Below are 21,886 nucleotides of genomic sequence, written 5' to 3'. Positions count from 1 at the left end.
ACTATATGGCAGACTTCAATGGGTTGGTCACTTGTTGGAAATGTCTGAAGAAAAAAATGCAAGAATTATATTCAACAGGAAATTAGATAGAGGCCGACGACTTCGTGGAAGGCCACGGATACGCTGGAATACTCGGGGTAGAATCGGACATGGAAACCCAAAACATTCGGGAGGAACATCGCCCAAGGGAAGCAACTAAATCCTCGCGTAAGTAAAATGTACACACAATGAGGTCCTCTTTCATTATCGTGTGCGTTACAAACATCATTGAGTCAGTTATTTTTTAAAATGCATAACGCTCGTAACACTTCCATGTCGATGTTGTTTATGTGACGCACACCCGCAGCCCAGAAAAGTCATTAGTCTTTCGAAGAGCCTCACTCAAGAGAGAGTGTAAAAAATGCAAAAATAGTGTTGTCCATTTGTCGTGATCATTAATTTGCATTAATCAAAATACGCGTTTGATTTCGTGCTATAATTTCATCAATTCGATCGGATTTACGGCGTCGCGAGTTTTACCGCCACAGTAAGTGCATTAGGGCATTGATCTTGGAGCACCAAAGCCGAATCCATTCTTTGTGACTTGTATGCATCAACCAGTGATTCAGTGGTCCGCACCTCCCATTTTTCCTCTTCAATTTTCAAACTTCCTCCACACTAGCTGCGAGTGAATGAAACACGGAAAGTGATGTTTATTACCTACTTGTCTACAAAAAAAATAGTCATAATTTGTGTCCCCGTCCAATTGGCTATCCCGGTACATTAACCGGTGGAGCATGACGACCCGAATATAAGGGTTGCTGGTTTTTATGCACTTCTAAGATGCTTCAACTAGCGGAAAAGGGTGCTTTCTGGAACTTCTAATCATCACAGTGACATACCGTGGAGGCAGGGCTGGTAGCGATTTTTTGCTTTGTAACTATTTTTAGACATTGTAATTATTATGATTTTGAAATTACTCAATTATCCTACAATTTCCCAACCTTATTTAAGGTGAAACCCAACAGGATGCCGTTCTCAATAAAAAATACAATTATATGTGTTTGTAAAACGTAAACCTGGTAAGGATTTTGGACTCCTGGAGGAAGTGCTGTCCAATAAACAGCTTGAAGTAGCTCGAAGTTTCTCCAGTTCGACATGAGCAGGATAGCAATATCTTCGGGCTACTCCAAGATGCTCATTGGTCAGCATAATTATCTGTTAATATCTACAAATATAAGTATATTAACAATATACTCCACTTCGCGAATCCCAATATATTAGGCAACAGACGGCACATTCACACCATCTTGCGTCCCAAAAGGTGAAAACGATAGCCAAGAAGTGTGATAATAGTATAAATTACATTAGTGTAAAAATTTTAAAAAGCTTGGATTACATTTTTCAACATTTTATTTTTAAACTCGAGTATATCATGAGATGTTTTCTAGCATACTATTTCGACATGTTATTCTGCATATTGCATCATACGTTTAAACACCCCTCGGAATCTCTTTTAACTACAATGTTTGCTTTTGTGACACCGCGGCGCTACTTTGTCGTCTCTTGAATTCAGCCAGAGTGGACTATATTGATAATAGAGTATATATAAATATTATTTGATATCTATATCAAATGGCACGTTGATACAAGCGGAAATCTCACTATTGCATAGATGGAAGCCTTATTTATGGAATAGATATCTGAAATTGACATCAGTTGTTGATAAACCGATTGAAATTTCAATTTCTGAAATGCTAATATTCTTCATATTTTGGACCCCCACAATTTAATCCGAATTTCAGTACGCGAATCCAAGTAAACATAAGAAGACACACGACGGTGTTAACTTTGACAGATCCTTCTGCACAGCATAGGTAGGTAGTTTTAAAATGCTTATAATAAATTCTAGACAAATTGTAATTGAAGTGCTGAATGAACACTAAGTAGCGAGTCGGCAATGCACCAGTGAAAGATGTAATGCCAATAAAAAGAAGAAGATTATTGTAAAACTTCACGCAGAAGTAATATACTCATCTCATTAATTATAATGTTATATCTATGTATTGTAAAACATGTAATAATGTTTAAAACATCTTATAACATGTTATTCGAATATTTTGAACATAGGGTAGAGAACCATTTGGGCAGCACCCCCTATTCCCGTCAGCAACGTTTATTACTCGAGCGCATTACAATCGAATTGCTTGTTTTATAGTACATGGTTAGTTTCTGTCGATATCTAGTACAAAAAATCAAGCCATTTGGTTGGAACGCGGTCGAGTTTTAACGTTGCGGACGGGAATAAGGGGTGCTGCCCAAATGGTCCCGCTTCCTATCTGTCGAATATATGATTTAATGACTAAAAGGCGTGTCCTTTTTCCATTTTAACTTTTCGTTAAGGTGTCTTAAGGATATTTTATTCAATTTTCCGCGAGCGGTAATTTTTTGATTTTAAGTTTCTGGAGGTAAACCCCACCCACCGCTCTGAGCATTCTGACCAATGTGGTAAATAGGTGCTGATGAAGTGATGAAGCCTTCTTATACAGTCGCCTCTCCACATCTCGATATTGAAGGGACCATCGAGATAGGGAGAGATCGAGGAATGGAAGGATAATTGAAATGGGTAATAGATAGAAATAAGCTAAGTTATTGTCCAAAGATGGTCTAGTAGCCTAAAAATTTGAACATATCGACATAAAGAGAGTGAATCCAGAACAAAATATGATCAGATCACCTCGAGATAGAGAGATATCGAGATAGGGAGGTTATTGAGATGTAGAATGCTCAAATATATGTATATTGAAGGGACCGAGGAAACCATCGACATAGGAAGAGATATCGAGATACAGAACATCGAGATGTAGAGAGTCGACTGTATATCACATTGATCAAAGTCTCGGAACGGTGGATGCAGTTGACCTCCACAAAGATTAAATCATAGGCCAAACACAATGGATACGTTTGAGTGCATTTTGACAGTTTTCCCATAAGAAAACTGTCAAAACATACGCAAACGTATCCATTGTGTTTGACCCATAACCCGCAGGCAAGCTGGCGGCAATTACCGCTAATCTACATTTTGGCAGACATACAAAGTCACTGGTTGTCATACCCCGTTTCACCAGGCACAGTTTCGAGCAAATATTCCATATCAGCATATCAGTGTAAAAGTGTAAAAAAGTTTTTACACCAATACGGAGGTGAAGAAATCGACCCTAACTTAAAATTCTCTAATCACAATAATCCAGTACCAGCCCTGTGCGAGGCAAACGAACAACAGAAAAGAAACAGCAAAGAGAGCAGTTCTCCCATCATCGTGAGCGCCCAGTATAGCAATGATGGCTGAATCAGATAACACGGCGGAAGCGACGAGGCGGCTCAACGTCAAGAAACAAACCCTGGATGATGCCTACGCGATTCCGGCCAACTTCCTCGAGATCGACGTCGTGAACCCGCTGACGACGGTGACCGCCGGGAAGAAGCGCTACACCGACTACGAGGTCCGGATGAGGGTGAGTGTCACTATACGATAAGACCTGTTCTGTATTAGGGTGGTTTTTTCTTCTAATTTGATACATTTTTTTGGGGGAGGTAGAAATGTTGTTACTTGTGTTAGTGACTGCGGCGAATGTTTTGGTTTTCTGATAAGACATCATCATAGGTATTTTTAATATGGAATGTGTGGTGCAGGTTTTCCCGGTTCATTTTAGATTTCACCTAAATGGAGAGATCGAATGCTAGTATAGGACCCCATAATATCTGAGATTATATCTTTTTTGCCTTTCTTATAAAACAAAGTTTTATAGAAAACTATAATTTTACTCAAAAGTCGTGTCTCATTTCGTAAATTAAACTTTCAAAAATCAAAAATTATTCAGTAGGTAGCTATTATGGGACTCTAACGAAAGGTGGAAACACGGAAGGCAGATTCTCGAAAGGCAGACCTTCTTATACATGTAACAAAAGGCGCAATTACAAAAGGTCTGAATACGAAAGACGGAATTTCAAAAGGCAGAATTTTGTCATTTCTTAGTTTTACACAGGCGTCTGCTTGAGGTAAGGAAGGTCATATTTTATTCTTTGAAGGCTCGCATCTGCTCGGTCTAAGTTAAAGGGGGATATGGTTCCTTCTTTAAAAGCAGGCCCCTCTTTATATTTGAACCGTTTGTTTGAGAAACTGCATATGTAACTGTTCGGATTGGGACGAAAAAACCTCGATGTAGCGCTTATTTGGGAATACGCTCAAAGCTAAAAAAATATATATATTTAGTGATTTCATACATAATCAATTTCAATTCAAATTCAATTCTTACAATTTTTAGTTTTTTCCCAAGTTAAACAAGTCAAAGTGTTCGTTGTAACCCTTAGTTATTCAAATAATGCCTGCAGCAAAGGTTCATCATTAAGACAAATTCATTTTAGAATAAGATTCTCCTTTTGGACTTACGATAGATATTCTCATGCCTGACCTACATAAACTTCATACAACGCAGCGCTATTGTTCGCCTATATTATGCATATAACCTGACAAATCGAAGCATTATAAGTTTTGGGAGATATACACAAAATAATGTCTCTAATCTTACATTCCCTGAAATCAGTGCACTAGAACGTCGTAATCACCTTCACCTTACAATATACAAGTTCAGAAATTGGATATAATCTAGAAAAGTTTAATGACTGCTGTATTCCGCATGTATGCACAATTGCCTCGTGTCTACCTTCATCGCCTGGATAATAATAACAAAACGGCCGAAATGACATACCTACTTGTTCTCACTATCTTCGCCAGAGGGACTCACTACAGTGCGATCTCCGTAGTTCGAACACTCCCCAGCCCATAAACCCTGGTCATGTCCCTCATTCGCCACGCTTTCAGGTTTATCATCGATTTCCAGTATTGCCAGTTTTGAAACAGGTCTTCGAAAACGTCCAGCGGTAGTTCGAACGACGACTTGCAGAGCTGTTACAACAGTCGCGGATTTCGCGATTTTCGCGTTTTTCGCGAATTTCGCGGATTTGTCGCGGATTTACCCTACCAGTCGCGAAAATCGCGGTTCCTTCAAACATTATCGCGAAAATCGCGGATTTATAACTACACTCTCGCGAAAATCGCGATTTTCCCAATTTAATTTTAGGATAAATTCAACATGTCGATTATTTGTGCGTTTGCAGAATAAGCAATCCGTCAAAGATCCAAACACATGGTTTTCGAATAACCTTTCAATAGTCGTATGAATGCTGGTTTAAGTGGACTAATAGAAAGTCTGTCGAATTGCATTTATAGATTACTGAAATGCCGAGAATTATTTATTTTATTGCCTAGAACTGTTGTGCCACTAATTTCGGAATTACAATTATGATTGCTTGCGCTGCATAGAAGGTCGACGATAAAGTTGGATCAAACGCATTAATACTCACACATGCAACTGACGGGACGGAACTGATAGCTGATCGAAGCTGTCTTTATTTATGTGTTTTTGATTTATAATATTCGGTTCAACACCAATGAGGACAGGAATCAGAAGGATTCTTTTCGCGAGCCAACCTTGGGTCCCGCCAATAGCAAGGTACATATAATAGCAATTTAAATTGAGAGGAAGGCCGGACCAGAAGAGCCGCCTTGTGAGCCAACCAAGGGCTTCGCCAGTTATTTTGAATTAAAATTGCCACATTAAAATTATTGTAATGAAAAAAATTGGTAGAGAAAAAAAACACAAAAACACTAATAAAATAGACAAAAAATGGAACGATAGGGTTCCCGCGGTTCCGGCTTCTCCCTGAGGACTAGAATCCTGGGGTTCCTTGCATGACTCCTTATCCTAGGGTGGTGGGAACCTGGTTCATCTGCATTCTCGAGTGTCTCTTGCTGCTGAATGATTGAGGCCTAGGTTGGAACGATAGATATAGGTTTTTTTTCATTGCTCGACTGCTAAAAAGCACACTGAAGTTTAGTACCCTCAGGTCTACTTCAATTGCAACACACCATCATGTACGCGACCTATTATGAAGCCTACCTACGGTCTCTTTTGGTACCTCTGGAGTCTAGTGCATGTTATCTTTGCTTGATGCTCTTCCGGCAAATAAACAACATGTTGAGTCTGCCGTGTTATATAAAATTAGCAATCCCCATCCATTATCTCATACTCAGTGGTAATGACATCATTTTTCAAATCGTGAACATTATCCAAGTTTTTAAAAATTCGTAGGTCTTAGAACCGTTCCTGTCCGCCTCTGGTATCATTTCGCCTGAGTGCTTTTAAATCAGATTTGTCAAGCTTTGTTCGGGCCTCTGCGGAGCTATGCCGCTTGCTTTTGAAGAAATTGTCTTATTTCCTAACTAGCGGATTGATGGAAGTGCAAAATCCAATGACTGATCAATAAATAGCCGGACGGATTATTGGTGCGTCCATGCCCTTGTAAAACGATGGTAGATATTAGAAAAAAAAACTAGCGAACTAAAACGAACTGGTATTTACCTATGACAACAGACTGTCATCTGCCCAACCAACTTATAACTAAATGTATCTATACAACATCGATTAGAATGGAGGGTTTCCCGGAAACATTAAAAAATGAATTTTTTTCGGGCATAGTTCAACACTGCACACTGCACTTTTCTGTGGCTCGTGATTTGGTTGAAGCGTTAACTATGCAGTTTTGGGTATTACATAAATTAGCGAATGTTCTTTCATTTTCTTTTCTATCGACGAATATGCCAATAGATTAGAAGCAAAAATATTGAAATTTCGCATTTATAAAACGTGTTTTGAAGTAAGAAACTATATTTTTGTTTGTCGCGGATTTGTTTCTACAGTCGCGGATTTCAATTTGCCAGTCGCGGATTTCGCGGATTGGAATTTGACTAGTTTGTAACAGCCCTGGACTTGTCGAACTCGCCCATCGACCCCGTTGAATACTTCCTCCACCAGACCACGTACAGTATTTCCATCATTGTTATCCATTACGAGAACTAAATCACCAACTTGTATAACCCGACTATCTTCGTACCATTTGCTTCGCTTATTCAACGTTGGAAAGTATTCTTTGCACCATCTATTCCAAAGTTCCTTCGCCAGATATTGCGATCGCTTATAACTGCTCCTCAATTCTTCAGCCAACGATATCGGTGTGCGAAATGGTTCATGTTGCCCCGATGTACTGCCACACAAAAAGTGGTTCGGAGTAATGGCATCTAGCTCCGAGTCCTCTGTACCTGGCCATCATTCAGCACTGCCATGCATTCTTTGACAGACCTTACCATCCGCTCCCATACTCCTCCCATATGTGGAGCCGATGGCGGGTTGAAGGTCCATTTGGTCTTCGCATCTGTAAACGTGGCAGCACATTCTCGATCAATATTCTTCAGCTCTGCTTGTAGTTCGCGGCTGGCTCCTTTAAAGTTCGTGCCGTTGTCGCTAAATATCTCAACGGGTGAGCCCCGTCGTCGAATGAACCGTCTTATCGCTAATTTGCAGGATTCTGTACTAAGGCTGAACGCTACCTCACAGTGCACTGCTCTTATCACCAAACACGTAAATAGTGCTACATATCGTTTCTCAGTACGTCTGCCGACACTAACATCAATTGGTCCAAAATAATCTATGCCCACATAACTGAAAGCCCTGACAAACGGTTGCATTCTTTGGATTGGTAGTGGTGCCATCCGAGGTATGTGTGGTTTGCTTTTACGAATTTTGCACACCAAGCAATTGTTAATAACTTTTCCTACCACCGATCGTAATTTTGGAATGAAAAATGCTTGGCGTACTTCGTTAACAATTGTCTCCTTGTAAGCATGTCCGTATCTGACATGGAAATCTTCCACTATCTTCGCCGTAATCAAGTGATCTTTTGGCAAAATCACAGGAAATCGCGTACAGGTTGCAGCGAATTTGGCCGCCGCTGTTCTCCCTTCCATTCTAACCAACCCGTCTTGGTCCACGAAAGGCGAAGTGCTGTACAAACGGCTAGATTTTTCAATACGAAGCCACTCCTTTGGTGGCAATTCTTTATTTCTAATTAGGACCTTCATCTCATCTGCAAATGAATCCACTTGTGCCATACGCCACAGAACATGTTCAGCTTTCTCCAGTTCTTCCTGTCTTATCTCTACGTTCACCGAAGGAACCATTGATGGCTTTTCCCCGTAAAACTTGATTGCTTCAATTGGTAACTTGTTCACTCTTCGCCTACAATTTGATATGAAGCGGAAAACCATAGCTACCGTGCGGACCAGCACTTTCCATTTTGAAATACGTGTCACATCTATAACTGGATCTGGCAGGACGATATGATGAAACAAAAAACACGTGCGCAGTTCTTCAGAAACGTGGGGTTTTGATTTTGGTTGCTCTGGCCACAATCCCACTGGTCCAAGCAAAAATGATGGTCCCCTGAACCATCTGCTATTCGGTTCCAAGGTTGCTCCGCTACTCCACTTGGTCAGATCATCTGCCACATTTTGTTTCGAAGGAACGTATTTCCAATCAGATACTTCTGTGGTGTGCAAAATCTCTGCGATTCTATGGGCTACGTACGGCTTGTATTTACGGCTATCGGACCGTATCCAAGATAAAACAGTCATTGAGTCTACCCAAATGAACCGATGTTGGATCGTCACTGATAAGCTCGAGGCTAATGTATTCAACATCCGTGCAGCAATAACAGCTGCTTGAAGTTCTAACCGTGGAGTCGATATCAGCTGCAGTGGTGCCACTTTAGACTTTGACCCAACCAAAGAGCAACATATCTCGTCTTCCACTTGGTATCGAAGATATGCGACACAACCATAGGCATCATCTCCTGCGTCCGCAAAAATATGCAGCTGGATTTCTCCGATATTGTGAAGCGACTCGTTTCCAAAAAAACATCGAGGAATCTTGACTAACTCCACGTTTGGTAACAGTTTTGTCCAGTCTAGCCATCGTTTGAAGATTTCGTCCGTAACTGGTTCATCCCAACCAGTTTGAGTCCTCCATGTGTCTTGAATTATGATTTTTCCGTGAACCAACAACGGCGAAAGGAAGCCGACAGGATCAAAGAAACTCATAACGCACCGTAGGATAATGCCGAAGACGGCTAATAACAAGACACACAGCTGTCAAATTCTTGCATATACAGTGTAAACATCATGTACACTTGCGCCCCCGAGCGACTCCCAGTAACATTAACATGATTGTGTGCGTGATCAACTCAAGCTACATCATGTGTTCGTTTCCGTTTGATGCAAGAAGAAACGTCAAAGCCATTTCTTTTTGCATTGACCATTCCGAACCACGAGGGGTTTCTTTCCGGAAAAATATCTTTTGCATGGATGGTAGCAAACACTATTTGCGATGATTCGATGCAACGATAAATCGACGAAATTGAATGGCTGAAACCGACGCAACTATTCGGATGCGAACTTCATTAATTAGGAAAGGTACACCGTCCGGTATCGTAAAGTAAATTTAGAAAGGAACCTAGGAAAAAATGGAGTGCAATTGTCGCTGAAAATGCAAACCACTATTAACCAACTGATTTTGTCCCTATTTGATTTGCGTTCAATTATTTTCCGCGATTTACAAAAGAGGAAAATGTATGCTGAGAATAATTTGTCTTATTTGAATTTATTATCCACTGGCAGCAGATCTCGCAACAGCTACACCCAAAAAAATCTGCACGTTCTTTCCACCTGAAAAAATACGTAGATTTTTTTCCACCTGAAATTCACGTAACTTTTACCTGATTTTCCGATAGAAATTTCATTCTACGTGAAAATCAGGTAAGTTCTACCTGAGTTTTGGATAGAATTCACCGGACACGTAAGTTTCACCTGAATTTTCTGAAGTATTTGCAGCTACGTGTGCACGTAAAATGTACCTGAAAATTCAGGTGGAAACAACGTTTAGATTATTTGGAGTGTAGGAATCCGAACGTGCTGTTTATTTGCACTAATAGTAGTGCTAGTTGTCGTCTGATTGTGTTTCAATTTCAAGCAGGAAACGTATTCCGATGAAAACAAATCTTATCCTGCTGGACAGAGAATGATGATTAGCCTTTAGCAAGCTCTCTAGTCCTCGCGCTGTTGAAACAAATTCACACACACAAACACTTCATCTTAGTGTTTCCGTGACCCGATGAGGGCGCTTCGAATGTGTAGACTGAAAAAGAGAGGGAGCTGTGTGTCTTGTTATTAGCCGTCTTCGATAATGCGCTTCGTCGGGCGAACACCTTCGAAAAGATAGGCATCCAGTTTATCCATTAGTTCCATGTTGAAGGAGAACACATCTTCTACAGGCTTCCAGAGTAGACCTAGGACTCGTTCGGGCCCCATTGTCTTATCGTAACTAAAAACCTTCGCTGGATTTTTGTTTTCTCCAAGAGCCGCTAGTACATTAGCGGAGTTACTCACCCAATTGTGGATTTCAAATCCTCCCATTGAATGAATGTGACGCACTTGTAATGCCCGTTTGATTGCCTCTTCTTCGCTATCTGCGCTGTCGAAATAATCATCGACATAGTGTCGATGAACTATGGAATCTACCGCAGCTGGTGATTGACTTGCATATTCGAGAGCATTTTTATCTTTTATGTAATGTGCGTTACATGGAGAACACTTGGCTCCGAATATAACTACATCCATAATGTAAACGTCTGGCGAACAAGATGGATTGCGACGAAAGAGAAATCTCTGGAACTGTTTGTCCTCTTCCCGCATTCGAATTTGCAAGAACATTTCCTTTATATCTCCTCCAAAACCTATTCTCCGCGCTCGAAAGTGGTTGAGAATTGCTGGTAGTGCAACTAGCATGTCGGGACCTTTGATCAACACATCATTCAGGGAAACTCCTCCTGCCTTAGCCGCTGCATCAAGTGTCAATCGAATCTTTCCTGGTTTCTTTGCGTTCACTACTACATTCAGCGGTAAATACCACGTTTTACCCTTTTCGGCATCCGCAAGCTCCTTTACCGATGCTTTATGTGCATAGCCCTTTTCGACGAACTTTTCGATCTCCGCATCAACCTTTGCTAACAAGGCTGGTTCCTTCCTAAACCGCCTTTCTAAGCTCTGTAGCCGACTATACGCCATAGGATAACTGTCGGGTAACTTCACACCATCTTTACGCCAAAGTAAACCCGTCTCAAATCGCTGCCCTACTCGAATGGTCGTCTGCTCCAATATTGTTCGCGCTCTGCGGTCATCGTCGGATTCCACTCGATAAGGACATTTAATCCCGGCTTCTTCCATTGTGAAATAGCTTCTCAAGACCTGTTCCATAGCAATATCGCACTGATGCAGACCGCAGTAATAGTTCTCCGATGCAGTACCTGTGGGGCCACATATTGTCCACCCGAGTCTACAACGTAAGCCAATAGGTTCCCCTGCACCGCCTATTCTTGATTCAATAGGCGCCATCAAATCAATATTATCTAGCCCAATAAGAATAGTTGGTTTGGCGTTTTTCTGGTCGTCGATATTTAGGCCCCTTAGATGTGTAAATTTTCCAACGAGTTCGTTCAAGTTGACGTTCTGTTGTGGTAAGCGTAATTGATCAACAGTGTATACTTCCTTGAGCGGGTATTGCACCACTTGCCCCTTTCCTGATACAGCTAATTTAACCATCATGGAAGCATTCTCAGTCCTGGTTACACCAGCCGTCCATGACAGATTCAACGTTCTTTTCGTTCCTTCCAAACCGAGACAAGAGGCTACGCTCTTTTCTAGTAGTGTCCTGGATGAACCCTCATCTAAGAAAGCGTATGTGCTAACCCTTTTGTCTCCGTTGATTAACGTAACGGGTGTCACTCGAAAGATCACAGATGGTTTCAAATTCCTGAAACAAGCCAAGCTGCTCGGTTCCTGCACGTTTTCCAGTCGGTGTAATAGAGGGTGATGTTTTCTCTGGCATCCAGCAACAGTACAATGTAGCTTGCTTCGACATGGCATAGTACCATGACTATAGAGGCACAATGCACATAATTTCCTATCTTTAACGAGCTGCAGACGATCCTCTAGTGAACATTTTTTAAATTCTTCGCAGTTTCGCCCTCGATGCCCTGCCTTACAGCAAATCGCACAAAGTTTGTCGTCGTGTATAAGTGGAGAGATTTGTTCTATCTTGTCATTAACAACATTTGTGATCGCTTCATTGTGGGCGTGTACATATCCTTTTTCTTTTAAGGATTTTTTCTCGTGTTTCGCTGAAAACTCCTCTGGTTGGTTTAGGGAAGTAACTTCGCTTGCGTCTTCCATTAACTGCTCCATGAACTCACCAAAAGTTCGGATCGATACTCTGTGCATGCCTCTTTTGAATCGTACCCACTCCAGTTTGAAACTCGCAGGTAATTTCTCTACCATTTCTTCAAGTAAAACTGGATTGTTCATGTGGTCTTCTTGATTCGCGGCCTCTAAATGGTCACACAATTGCTGCACGGCCAAACCAAATTTTATAACCGTATCTAATCTTTCCGATTTAGGTGGATCTATATTCCGCACTTTCGAGATCAAGGAACGAATTAATATTTCCGGTTTTCCATAAATTCTTTTCAGCGTGTCCATCACTTTCGGCACGTTCGCTGGTAAGACAAGCCTACTTCGCACAGTCTCTAGTGCAGATCCCTTAAGACTTTCTTGTAGCCTGATCAAGTTTTCTACATCAGAAAACCCACAAGCAGAGTTCGAATTTTCGAATGAGCTCAAAAAAATTGGCCATTCTTCGGCCATCCCGGAGAATGTTGGTAGTTTTTTTGGCCACACTTGTCTAGCGGCTATCTGAGCTGGAGATGGGCCCGCTATTAGAGTCTCATTAGCCATTCGATGGTTCACTTGCATTTCTAGTTGCGATCTATCTAACCGTGGCTCTGAAGCGACTGTGGGCACATCGAATGGTGTTCCAAAGCTTCTTTCCTCTTGATGTCTTCGAGCTTGTGTCGAATCAACATCGCCTCCTAGTCTGCAAGAATTTACAGCATTTTCTAATAACTGAATATTCGGTAATGTTCGATGAGCTCGTGGTAATGGAAAACTTGTTCCAGCTCGATGATTGCACTGCGCTGCTGCGGGTACAGGAGGAACGGATTGTTGTCGTATCGGAATACGTGAACCGGGACGTGCAACTGGTGTTATCGGAAAGTTCAACCCATGTAAGTTGACGTGACTTGGACCAGCTTCTGGGATCGCTTGCGTACTGTAGGCCTTGAAAGCGATAGGCCCTCCTTTTGCCTCTTGTTGCTTATTGACCCACTGCTTAGTCCGACTCACGCTACTATGATGCGAGAATACACTTCCTTCCGCTTCATCATCCATATCGTCGTAGTAAGAGGCCATTAGTTCGTATCTCTTCTGCATATATTCCTGCTGCATGGCATATTCTTCTTCGAGTCGCTTGAGTTCAAGTTGAACGGCCTTCTTACGCATTGACGACGTGGTTGTTGTACTGGTCTTTCTGTGACATTGTACTCTAATCCTCATGCATCGTTTGCAACACCAGGGATGATGCTTGATTGTTTCGTCTACGCCTACACAACCGTAGTGGAACCATTTCTCACAATCGTCACAAGCTACCATTCCACGATCGGCAGATGGCGACTGCTGACAGACTTCGCAAGGACTATATGTTTCGTCCAAGGGTGTTCGCCGGGACATCTTTGACGCTCCGAACAAAGATTAAAAATTCTTTGAGTAATGTTCGGATTGGGACGAAAAAACCTCGATGTAGCGCTTATTTGGGAATACGCTCAAAGCTAAAAAAATATATATATTTAGTGATTTCATACATAATCAATTTCAATTCAAATTCAATTCTTACAATTTTTAGTTTTTTCCCAAGTTAAACAAGTCAAAGTGTTCGTTGTAACCCTTAGTTATTCAAATAATGCCTGCAGCAAAGGTTCATCATTAAGACAAATTCATTTTAGAATAAGATTCTCCTTTTGGACTTACGATAGATATTCTCGTGCCTGACCTACATAAACTTCATACAACGCAGCGCTATTGTTCGCCTATATGCATATAACCTGACAAATCGAAGCATTATAAGTTTTGGGAGATATACACAAAATTAATGTCTCTAATCTTACATTCCCTGAAATCAGTGCACTAGAACGTCGTAATCGCCTTCACCTTACAATATACAAGTTCAGAAATTGGATATAATCTAGAAAAGTTTAACGACTGCTGTATTCCGCATGTATGCACAATTGCCTCGTGTCTACCTTCATCGCCTGGATAATAATAACAAAACGGCCGAAATGACATACCTACTTGTTCTCACTATCTTCGCCAGAGGGACTCACTACAGTGCGATCTCCGTAGTTCGAACAGTAACATTTTTGGCCAAAATGAGATTTTTATATATTCTGAATCCTCGTCCAAAAATACATATTCTGGCAAAAAACACGAAAAAAAAATTTTGTTCAGGAATGTATGAAAAAATTTCGTTTGTTTGAGAAACTACATATGTCCACGTACTTTGAAGAGCAATTGTGGAGTACTGCTTACATTTTTTGCACTGAAAGTGCCCCAGGGTGTTGAGTTTTGCTAAAACTAGACCCAGTCTGTATCGAAGAAATCGAAAGATTTGGTGCAAATTTGTTAAAAAACAGTTTTTTGTTGTTTTCTCGAAATAGTGCAAAATGGATTTATGCAGTTTCTCAAACAAATGATTCATTTGTCTACTCTCTAACTATTGGAATCTCATCTCACAACCAGTGTTGGTAAAATCATTCATAAAACTCAATTGATTGATTGTAGAGTTAAATAGGTTTGAGTGAACTATAATGATAAATTATCGGACCCCCACAGAGAGGATTTTTAAATAAATGTGCTGACACCTGATTGTTGATATTCATTAATCACATATATTTCTCTTTATTCCAGACCAATCTTCCCGTATTCAAAGTAAAAGAATCTAGCGTTCGACGACGGTACAGCGATTTTGAATGGCTACGAAACGAGCTTGAGCGCGATAGCAAGGTGAGAAAATTTAGTTCCTTTTATTGTAATTTTCTTCAGCAAAAAACAACGGTAAATTTTTAATTATTATTAAGAAAAATATTGGAGAAGATTTCCATTTTATATCACCGGTTATTTTTTTGGTGCAGATAAAACCCTCTTAAATTATAGAGACACAATGTGAAGCGTTTATGAGACATTCTGTCGAACTGTTATCTTGGAAACTTTCTCGCAATATAATAAATATAATATAGGACCTAACTAAATGCAAGCCTTTCTGTTTTTGAATGATCTTATAGCATTTTGGGTGCATTGACTATACGAAAGAAGTTTATACATGTTAATTATAGAGCCAACAAATTCATCAGATCGAAAAACCACCGGTGGAGAAAGAGGGGATTGAGAATCGAAAAAACAAGAAATGAATACTTATAGTACAAAAATATGTTATGTGGAATGTACTCAACGTTCGTCACACATCATATTATCTATTTCATACTCTTTCGTAGCCGTATGAGCGTAAACACTCTAAGCTGATTAGCGTGATTATTATACGTGGGTGGCAATCGATACGAACTAGTTGTTGTCTTAAAATACCTTGACATTGTTTGGCATTTGCTATTAAAAAGAAGAATGGGCAAACAATGTTACCTCATTTTTGCCATAAGTCCGTACTTTAGGTTTAGGTGTACCGGCAGATTACTATGTTGATGTTCTGTCTTTATATGATAAAAGCGCCAGTCATATAAAAGCCAACAGGAGGAATTTAGATTATGTGTTTGGAGTGAAGTGATTTCGCTTCCCGGTGCAATTTTTTAAAATATTATCTTTTGGCTTCTTCTTCTTCTTCTTCGTGCAAATTTTATTCGCCAATAGTTCGAAAACGTTACTGCAGCAACAGTAAATTAAATCAAACTGATGATGATGAGATGCCAAAAAAAAAGAACTGTCGTATTGTAATGTAGAAAAGCATGCTTCCTGAGGAGGTATCATCCTTAGGGTGCTCATCTTGCCCAGTCCTGCCCTACTACATTAATTTAAAATTTATTAACCTAGGTAACTTTTTGTAACAGATTGATCATTGTTCATCAAATGATCCGAACCACAGTTTTATATTATATCTTTTTATGCAACACTAGCAGACTCGACAAACTTCGTTTCGCCTGAAATTAATTTAGTTTCTGATTAGTTCTGGAGTTATGTCGAAATTTCTGTTTCTTTTGTATGGAAGCCCCCTTTTCCAGAAGAGGGAAGGGTTTCGAACCATCACAGAATCATATCTTCCCTTCCAAAACCCCCACATTAGGGTGGCTCAAATTAGTATGGAAAAAACTTTTTCCAATTTTTTAGATGGGCCGCCTTCTTATTCGGTTCTATTTGCTGTCCTCACTGTTTATCGATGTTTCTGCATACATTTTTACCCTTCTTACACCCTAAGAAGGGTATAAAGATCGCTTGAAAAACCGACTTTTTATCCGAGGCTCGGAGACCCAAGTCGTATATACCAATCAACTCAGCTCGACGAACTGAGCACATGTATGTATGTGTGTGTGTGTGTGCGTGTGTGTTTGTACTGTGTATGTGTGTGCGTTACAAAAATCTCACATCAAGATCTCAGCCGTCCGTGGACCGATTTGCACGATTTTAACACTAAACGAAAGCTATGACTTTGTCATTGTACGAGTTCAATTTTTTTTGCAATCGGACATTTGGTTCCAGAGATATGTGAGAAATACGAACATGAAGTGCATTTTCAGAAAACTAACAAAATAATGTCACATGAATATCTCAGCCGTCTGTAAACCAATTTGCATGATTTTATCTTGAAACGAAAGCTATGACTTTGCCATTGAACCCATTGTATTTTGTTTTTGCAATTAGACATTGGGTTCCGGAGATATCTCTGAAATACGAACATAAAGCATTAGACGTATCAACTTCCCACATTGGTAAAATATGTCCCATCAAGATCTCAGTCGTCCTTGAACCGATTTGTGCGATTTTATCTTTAAACGAAAGCTATGTTTTTGTCATTGGACCCATTCATTTTTTTCTGCAATTGGAAATTCGGTTTCAGAGATATCTGTGAACTACGAATATGAGACATATTTTCAGACTACTAATGAAGAATTGTCACACCAATATCTCAGCCGTCTATGACCCGATTTGAACTCTTTTGGGCTTAAACAGAAGCTGTAATATTGCCATTTAAGGCGGCAAATCAAATCTGCAGTCTTTTTGTATTTTTTAAAAATTGTTAAATTTCCAGAAATATCCCTTTTACCCTTCTTACACCCTAAGAAGGGTATAAAGATCGCTTGAAAAACCGACTTTTTATCCGAGGCTCGGAGACCCAAGTCGTATATACCAATCAACTCAGCTCGACGAACTGAGCACATGTATGTATGTGTGTGTGTGCGTGTGTGCGTGTGTGCGTGTGTGCGTATGTGTGTGCGTTACAAAAATCTCACATCAAGATCTCAGCCGTCCGTGGACCGATTTGCACGATTTTAACACTAAACGAAAGCTATGACTTTGTCATTGTACGAGTTCAATTTTTTTTGCAATCGGACATTTGGTTCCAGAGATATGTGAGAAATACGAACATGAAGTGCATTTTCAGAAAACTAACAAAATAATGTCACATGAATATCTCAGCCGTCTGTAAACCAATTTGCATGATTTTATCTTGAAACGAAAGCTATGACTTTGCCATTGAACCCATTGTATTTTGTTTTTGCAATTAGACATTGGGTTCCGGAGATATCTCTGAAATACGAACATAAAGCATTAGACGTATCAACTTCCCACATTGGTAAAATATGTCCCATCAAGATCTCAGTCGTCCTTGGACCTATTTGTGCGATTTTATCTTTAAACGAAAGCTATGTTTTTGTCATTAGACCCATTCATTTTTTTCTGCAATTGGAAATTCGGTTTCAGAGATATCTGTGAAATACGAATATGAGACATATTTTCAGACTACTAATGAAGAATTGTCACACCAATATCTCAGCCGTCTATGACCCGATTTGAACTCTTTTGGGCTTAAACAGAAGCTGTAATATTGCCATTTAAGGCGGCAAATCAAATCTGCAGTCTTTTTGTATTTTTTAAAAATTGTTAAATTTCCAGAAATATCCCTATTTTTATTTTGAAATCGTTAAAAGCATGATAATATCAGTTATTTTACATTCAATTGAAGGTCATATGCATAGAAATTGTAATATGCACTGGGCACACACAACCATTCAAAAGTGTAAGAAGGGTTGCGTTCACTGAAGGTGGATTAAGTCGGGTTTTTCATATAAACTTCTAACGAGTTTAGCACCGCCCAAACGTTTACCGATTTGGCTGAAATTTTGTCCAGAGCATCAGGTCATCAAATAGAACCGAATAAAAGGGCGGCTCATCAAAAAATTGAAAAAGCGTTTTTTTGAGCCACCTTACTCCACATTTTGTGCCCACATGCTAGATTTAATTCCATTTGCTTGATTAATTCTCAAGTTATGGAGAAATTGGTGTTTCATTTGTATGGGAGCAACCCTTTCCAAAGGAGGGAGGGGTCTGGAATCAACTTAAGAACCTTTTCCGGCCCCAAAAACCTCTGCATATGAATGTTCACGCCGATTGGTTCAGTAGTTTCTAAGGGTCATAAGGGTCAGACAGACAGAAATTCATTTTTATGTATATAGATTGCCCTAGTTCCAGTAAATATATATTTATCCAATTGTCTGTCTTCTAGATCGTTGTTCCTCCGCTGCCGGGCAAGGCATGGAAGCGTCAGATGCCGTTCCGCGGTGACGACGGTATCTTCGACGAGAACTTTATCGAAGAGCGACGAAAGGGCTTGGAGCAGTTTGTGAACAAAATTGCCGGCCATCCATTAGCCCAGAATGAGCGCTGTTTGCACATGTTTCTCCAGGAGCCGACCATCGACAAAAACTACGTCCCAGGAAAGATAAGGAACACGTAAATCAGATTACAAGGACAGTCGAGGGGGCGTTGCTGGTTATGGTTTTTTCGGTTAGGAAAATTCGGACGCAAAACATTTAGGAGGAAAACTATATTAAAGATCTTATTATGTAGGAAGAAACATAGAAGTTCAGGTTTCTTGTCGCATTCATGGCGGGAAGAGAGGTACCATACAAACGAACTGTACGCAAATACATTATTTCCCATAAACTGTTGTTGACACGGAAGACAAGAAAAGAATCATCATCATTGAACTACGCTGCAGATAATTTCAAATTTTCATCAACAGTCAGTGTACAAGACAGAACGGTAAAAACAAACGCATGTAACGCTTTTAGTCGTGACTCTTGACGTGTCCATATCCCCTCGGTGTAAGCGTTACGTACTGAGTTTATTTTCAGCATGAGAGTAGTCGCGAAGGCAGACTTGCTCTTCTTTATCGACTTTCAGTTTCTATATTTAATGGTCTCGAAAAGCTATCGGCACTTTAGGGCAATTCTAGCAATTGTTGTCCATACAGTTATCGTACATTATATTATGCATGCAGGAAGGCATCAAAAAAGTTATTTTTGTTTTCAAATACCTATTACACTAAATTGGGATGGATGAGAGATTGGCAATGGCATTATTGATTTGTAAAAACACATATTCTGTATATCACTTTGGCACGAAAGCTCAATCTTCTCAACAGTTAAATCGATAAATGACATCTATTGTGAGTGTACTAAACTTTGATTGTACGATTATATATTTGAGTAAAATTGTATGAATGAATGCTAATGAAATGAATCTATTAATTATTCATACTGAACATTTATCTGTTAAATCTGTCAAACTTCTTAAATTTAGATAACATTTTTCAATATACCATACGAGAGAAGTTTCATCTAAATATAAGAGGGTCGTGCCTAATTGTCTGTTCTTGACAGATTTCTTCTGATAATGCTCTTCAGTGAGCTACTTTACTTGATGTGGTTGAAATATCAATTCCCTTTTCTCTAATAATAAAAATGCACCTCATATTAATGAATCAATCCACGAACTCTCATTTCCTCCGACAGCAACAACTGACTGCAAGGTGGTCGATCGTCGTCAAGCCACACTATTCCACCAAGATCATATGTACCACAAAAGCGGACCCGTTCGCAAGGGCACCATCTACTATCGATGTTCGCAGAGGCGTCGCTTGAAGTGCAAAGCAACGCTGTCACTGAACAGTATCACCGGCGTGATACGGTTGGGTGCGCAAAGCGAGCATAATCATCAACCGCCTACAACTGGTGGTCAAACGAGTGGTGCACAATCGAATGCATCCCCTGGCAGCAAAGATCATCCGTTCCAGGGTAAAAAGATGATGTATCAAGGGGTTTACTTCTATCGGAATGGTGCCTCGGAACATCGGGTATACTGGCGTTGCGCGAATGCGAACAACCTTGGATGTAACATGCGGCTGCATACCGATCGCCACGGACAGATGATGGAGGTCAAGCACCAACATATGCCCCTTTGCGGTGCCTTTACTGTATAGAATAATCATCGCTATACCCAAACCTATGATCATAATTATAACATTTGTTCCAGGTAAACCACTCGACGTTTCTATACTTACATATTTTAATTTGTCAAATTCCTCTAGAGAATTCCGTCAAAAGTATCTAGACTAGAACTTGCTTTTTTTTTTGTTCGATCCATTTACTCACCAAAGCACACTGGCCGATCGATCCAGGTATGATAATTTTAGACAAGGATCTAGCAAAGTAAAGTATGGATAAACTTCTGTCCATACTTACTAATTACTTACCTGTACACACCAAGTGGGACAAAGGGCCAACTTAAAAGATCTTTATCCTGAGCGATGTCCAGACCGCCAATTGCACTCGACTTTTTTCTTATTTCTTTATTACAGAGGCTATACCATGAATCTTTGGGTCTTTATGTCAAGCTGGGTTCCAGTCTAATGCTTATTCACAAATTTTGTTTCCGCCCTAACGTGAGCTGTGGCCGACCCAGCCCCACTTTCTTTCACGAATTTTAATTGCTATCGGCCTCCACTGACAAAGCTGAGCTAATTTACCAAGGCATTACAAATTTGCTAAACATTAACCCATACACTTTTCTCGATAGTTATCCTGGTGATCAATACATCATCAAAAGATGAAAAAGATCCATAACTTTGAATAAATGTATCAATCAAATCATACAATTGAAAATGTGTTGAACATTTTATGGATCGTAGTTCCGATCTATACAAAAAAGTTTTGCTATCTTCAGATGAATTCTTGAAGCAATACCTAGAGAAATCTAAGAATTTATTCGGAAAATCAATTAGGGATTGCTTTGTAAATTCTTTTGAGAATTCTAAATTACTATGGATTTTCCAAAGAATTCCCGGAGGAACAGGGAATCAATTTTTCTTCGCTAGCTTTTCATTCCGTTATTTTGCATTTCCTCTACAGTAAATTTCGGTTTTATGCTATCGTAGTTTCTGCTTTCATGGAAATATTCGAGAATCTAACTGTGATTCCGATAAAAGCGTCGTATTCTCGGAAATATCAGAACATGCAACGCAAATGATTCTTGTCATATTATGTTCAGGTTCTGACAAAGGCTTGTTGCAAGGTGCGTTTGTCAGTAACAAACTCTGTTGATGACAAAGGGTATGTTGTTAGGCGTTCCTCGAATATTGATTCCCTGCGGAGGAACCTTGCGAAAGATTTTTCAACGGAATTTCCAAAGGATTTCCCAAAGGAATCACTTAAGAAGTATATCCTAGGAATTATTTGGATAATTTTCTGAAGGAGAACCTGAGAAGATTTAAAAAAAAATCAAAGGAATTTGTGAAGGCTTTTTGAAAGAATTCCCGAAGGAATTCCGAATGGATTTTCAAAAAAAAATCTAAAGGTTTCTATAGAAAAATACTAAAAGAATTTAAAAAGAATTTCTCAAAGGGATTCCTAAATGAATTTCCGAATAAATTTCTGAATAGAATTG

General features: G+C 39.8%; 1 protein-coding gene across 1 annotated transcript; it reads left to right on the top strand.

Moving 5' to 3' along the window:
• Positions 1-339: 339 nt before the first annotated feature.
• LOC134220945 (sorting nexin-12) lies at positions 340-19,680 on the top strand. Its single transcript, XM_062700105.1, has 4 exons — positions 340-526; positions 3,231-3,494; positions 14,846-14,941; positions 18,666-19,680. The coding sequence occupies exons 2-4, from the start codon at positions 3,318-3,320 to the stop codon at positions 18,894-18,896; spliced, it is 504 nt and encodes a 167-aa protein (XP_062556089.1). The 5' UTR covers positions 340-526; positions 3,231-3,317; the 3' UTR covers positions 18,897-19,680.
• The last annotated feature ends 2,206 nt before the right edge of the window (positions 19,681-21,886 follow it).

This window comes from Armigeres subalbatus, chromosome 1 (genome assembly GCF_024139115.2).
Source record: "Armigeres subalbatus isolate Guangzhou_Male chromosome 1, GZ_Asu_2, whole genome shotgun sequence".
NCBI classification, from domain to species: Eukaryota; Metazoa; Arthropoda; class Insecta; order Diptera; family Culicidae; genus Armigeres; species Armigeres subalbatus.
The sequence above is the reverse complement of the archived record's forward strand: the minus strand, read 5'-3'. Positions and strand labels throughout refer to the sequence as shown.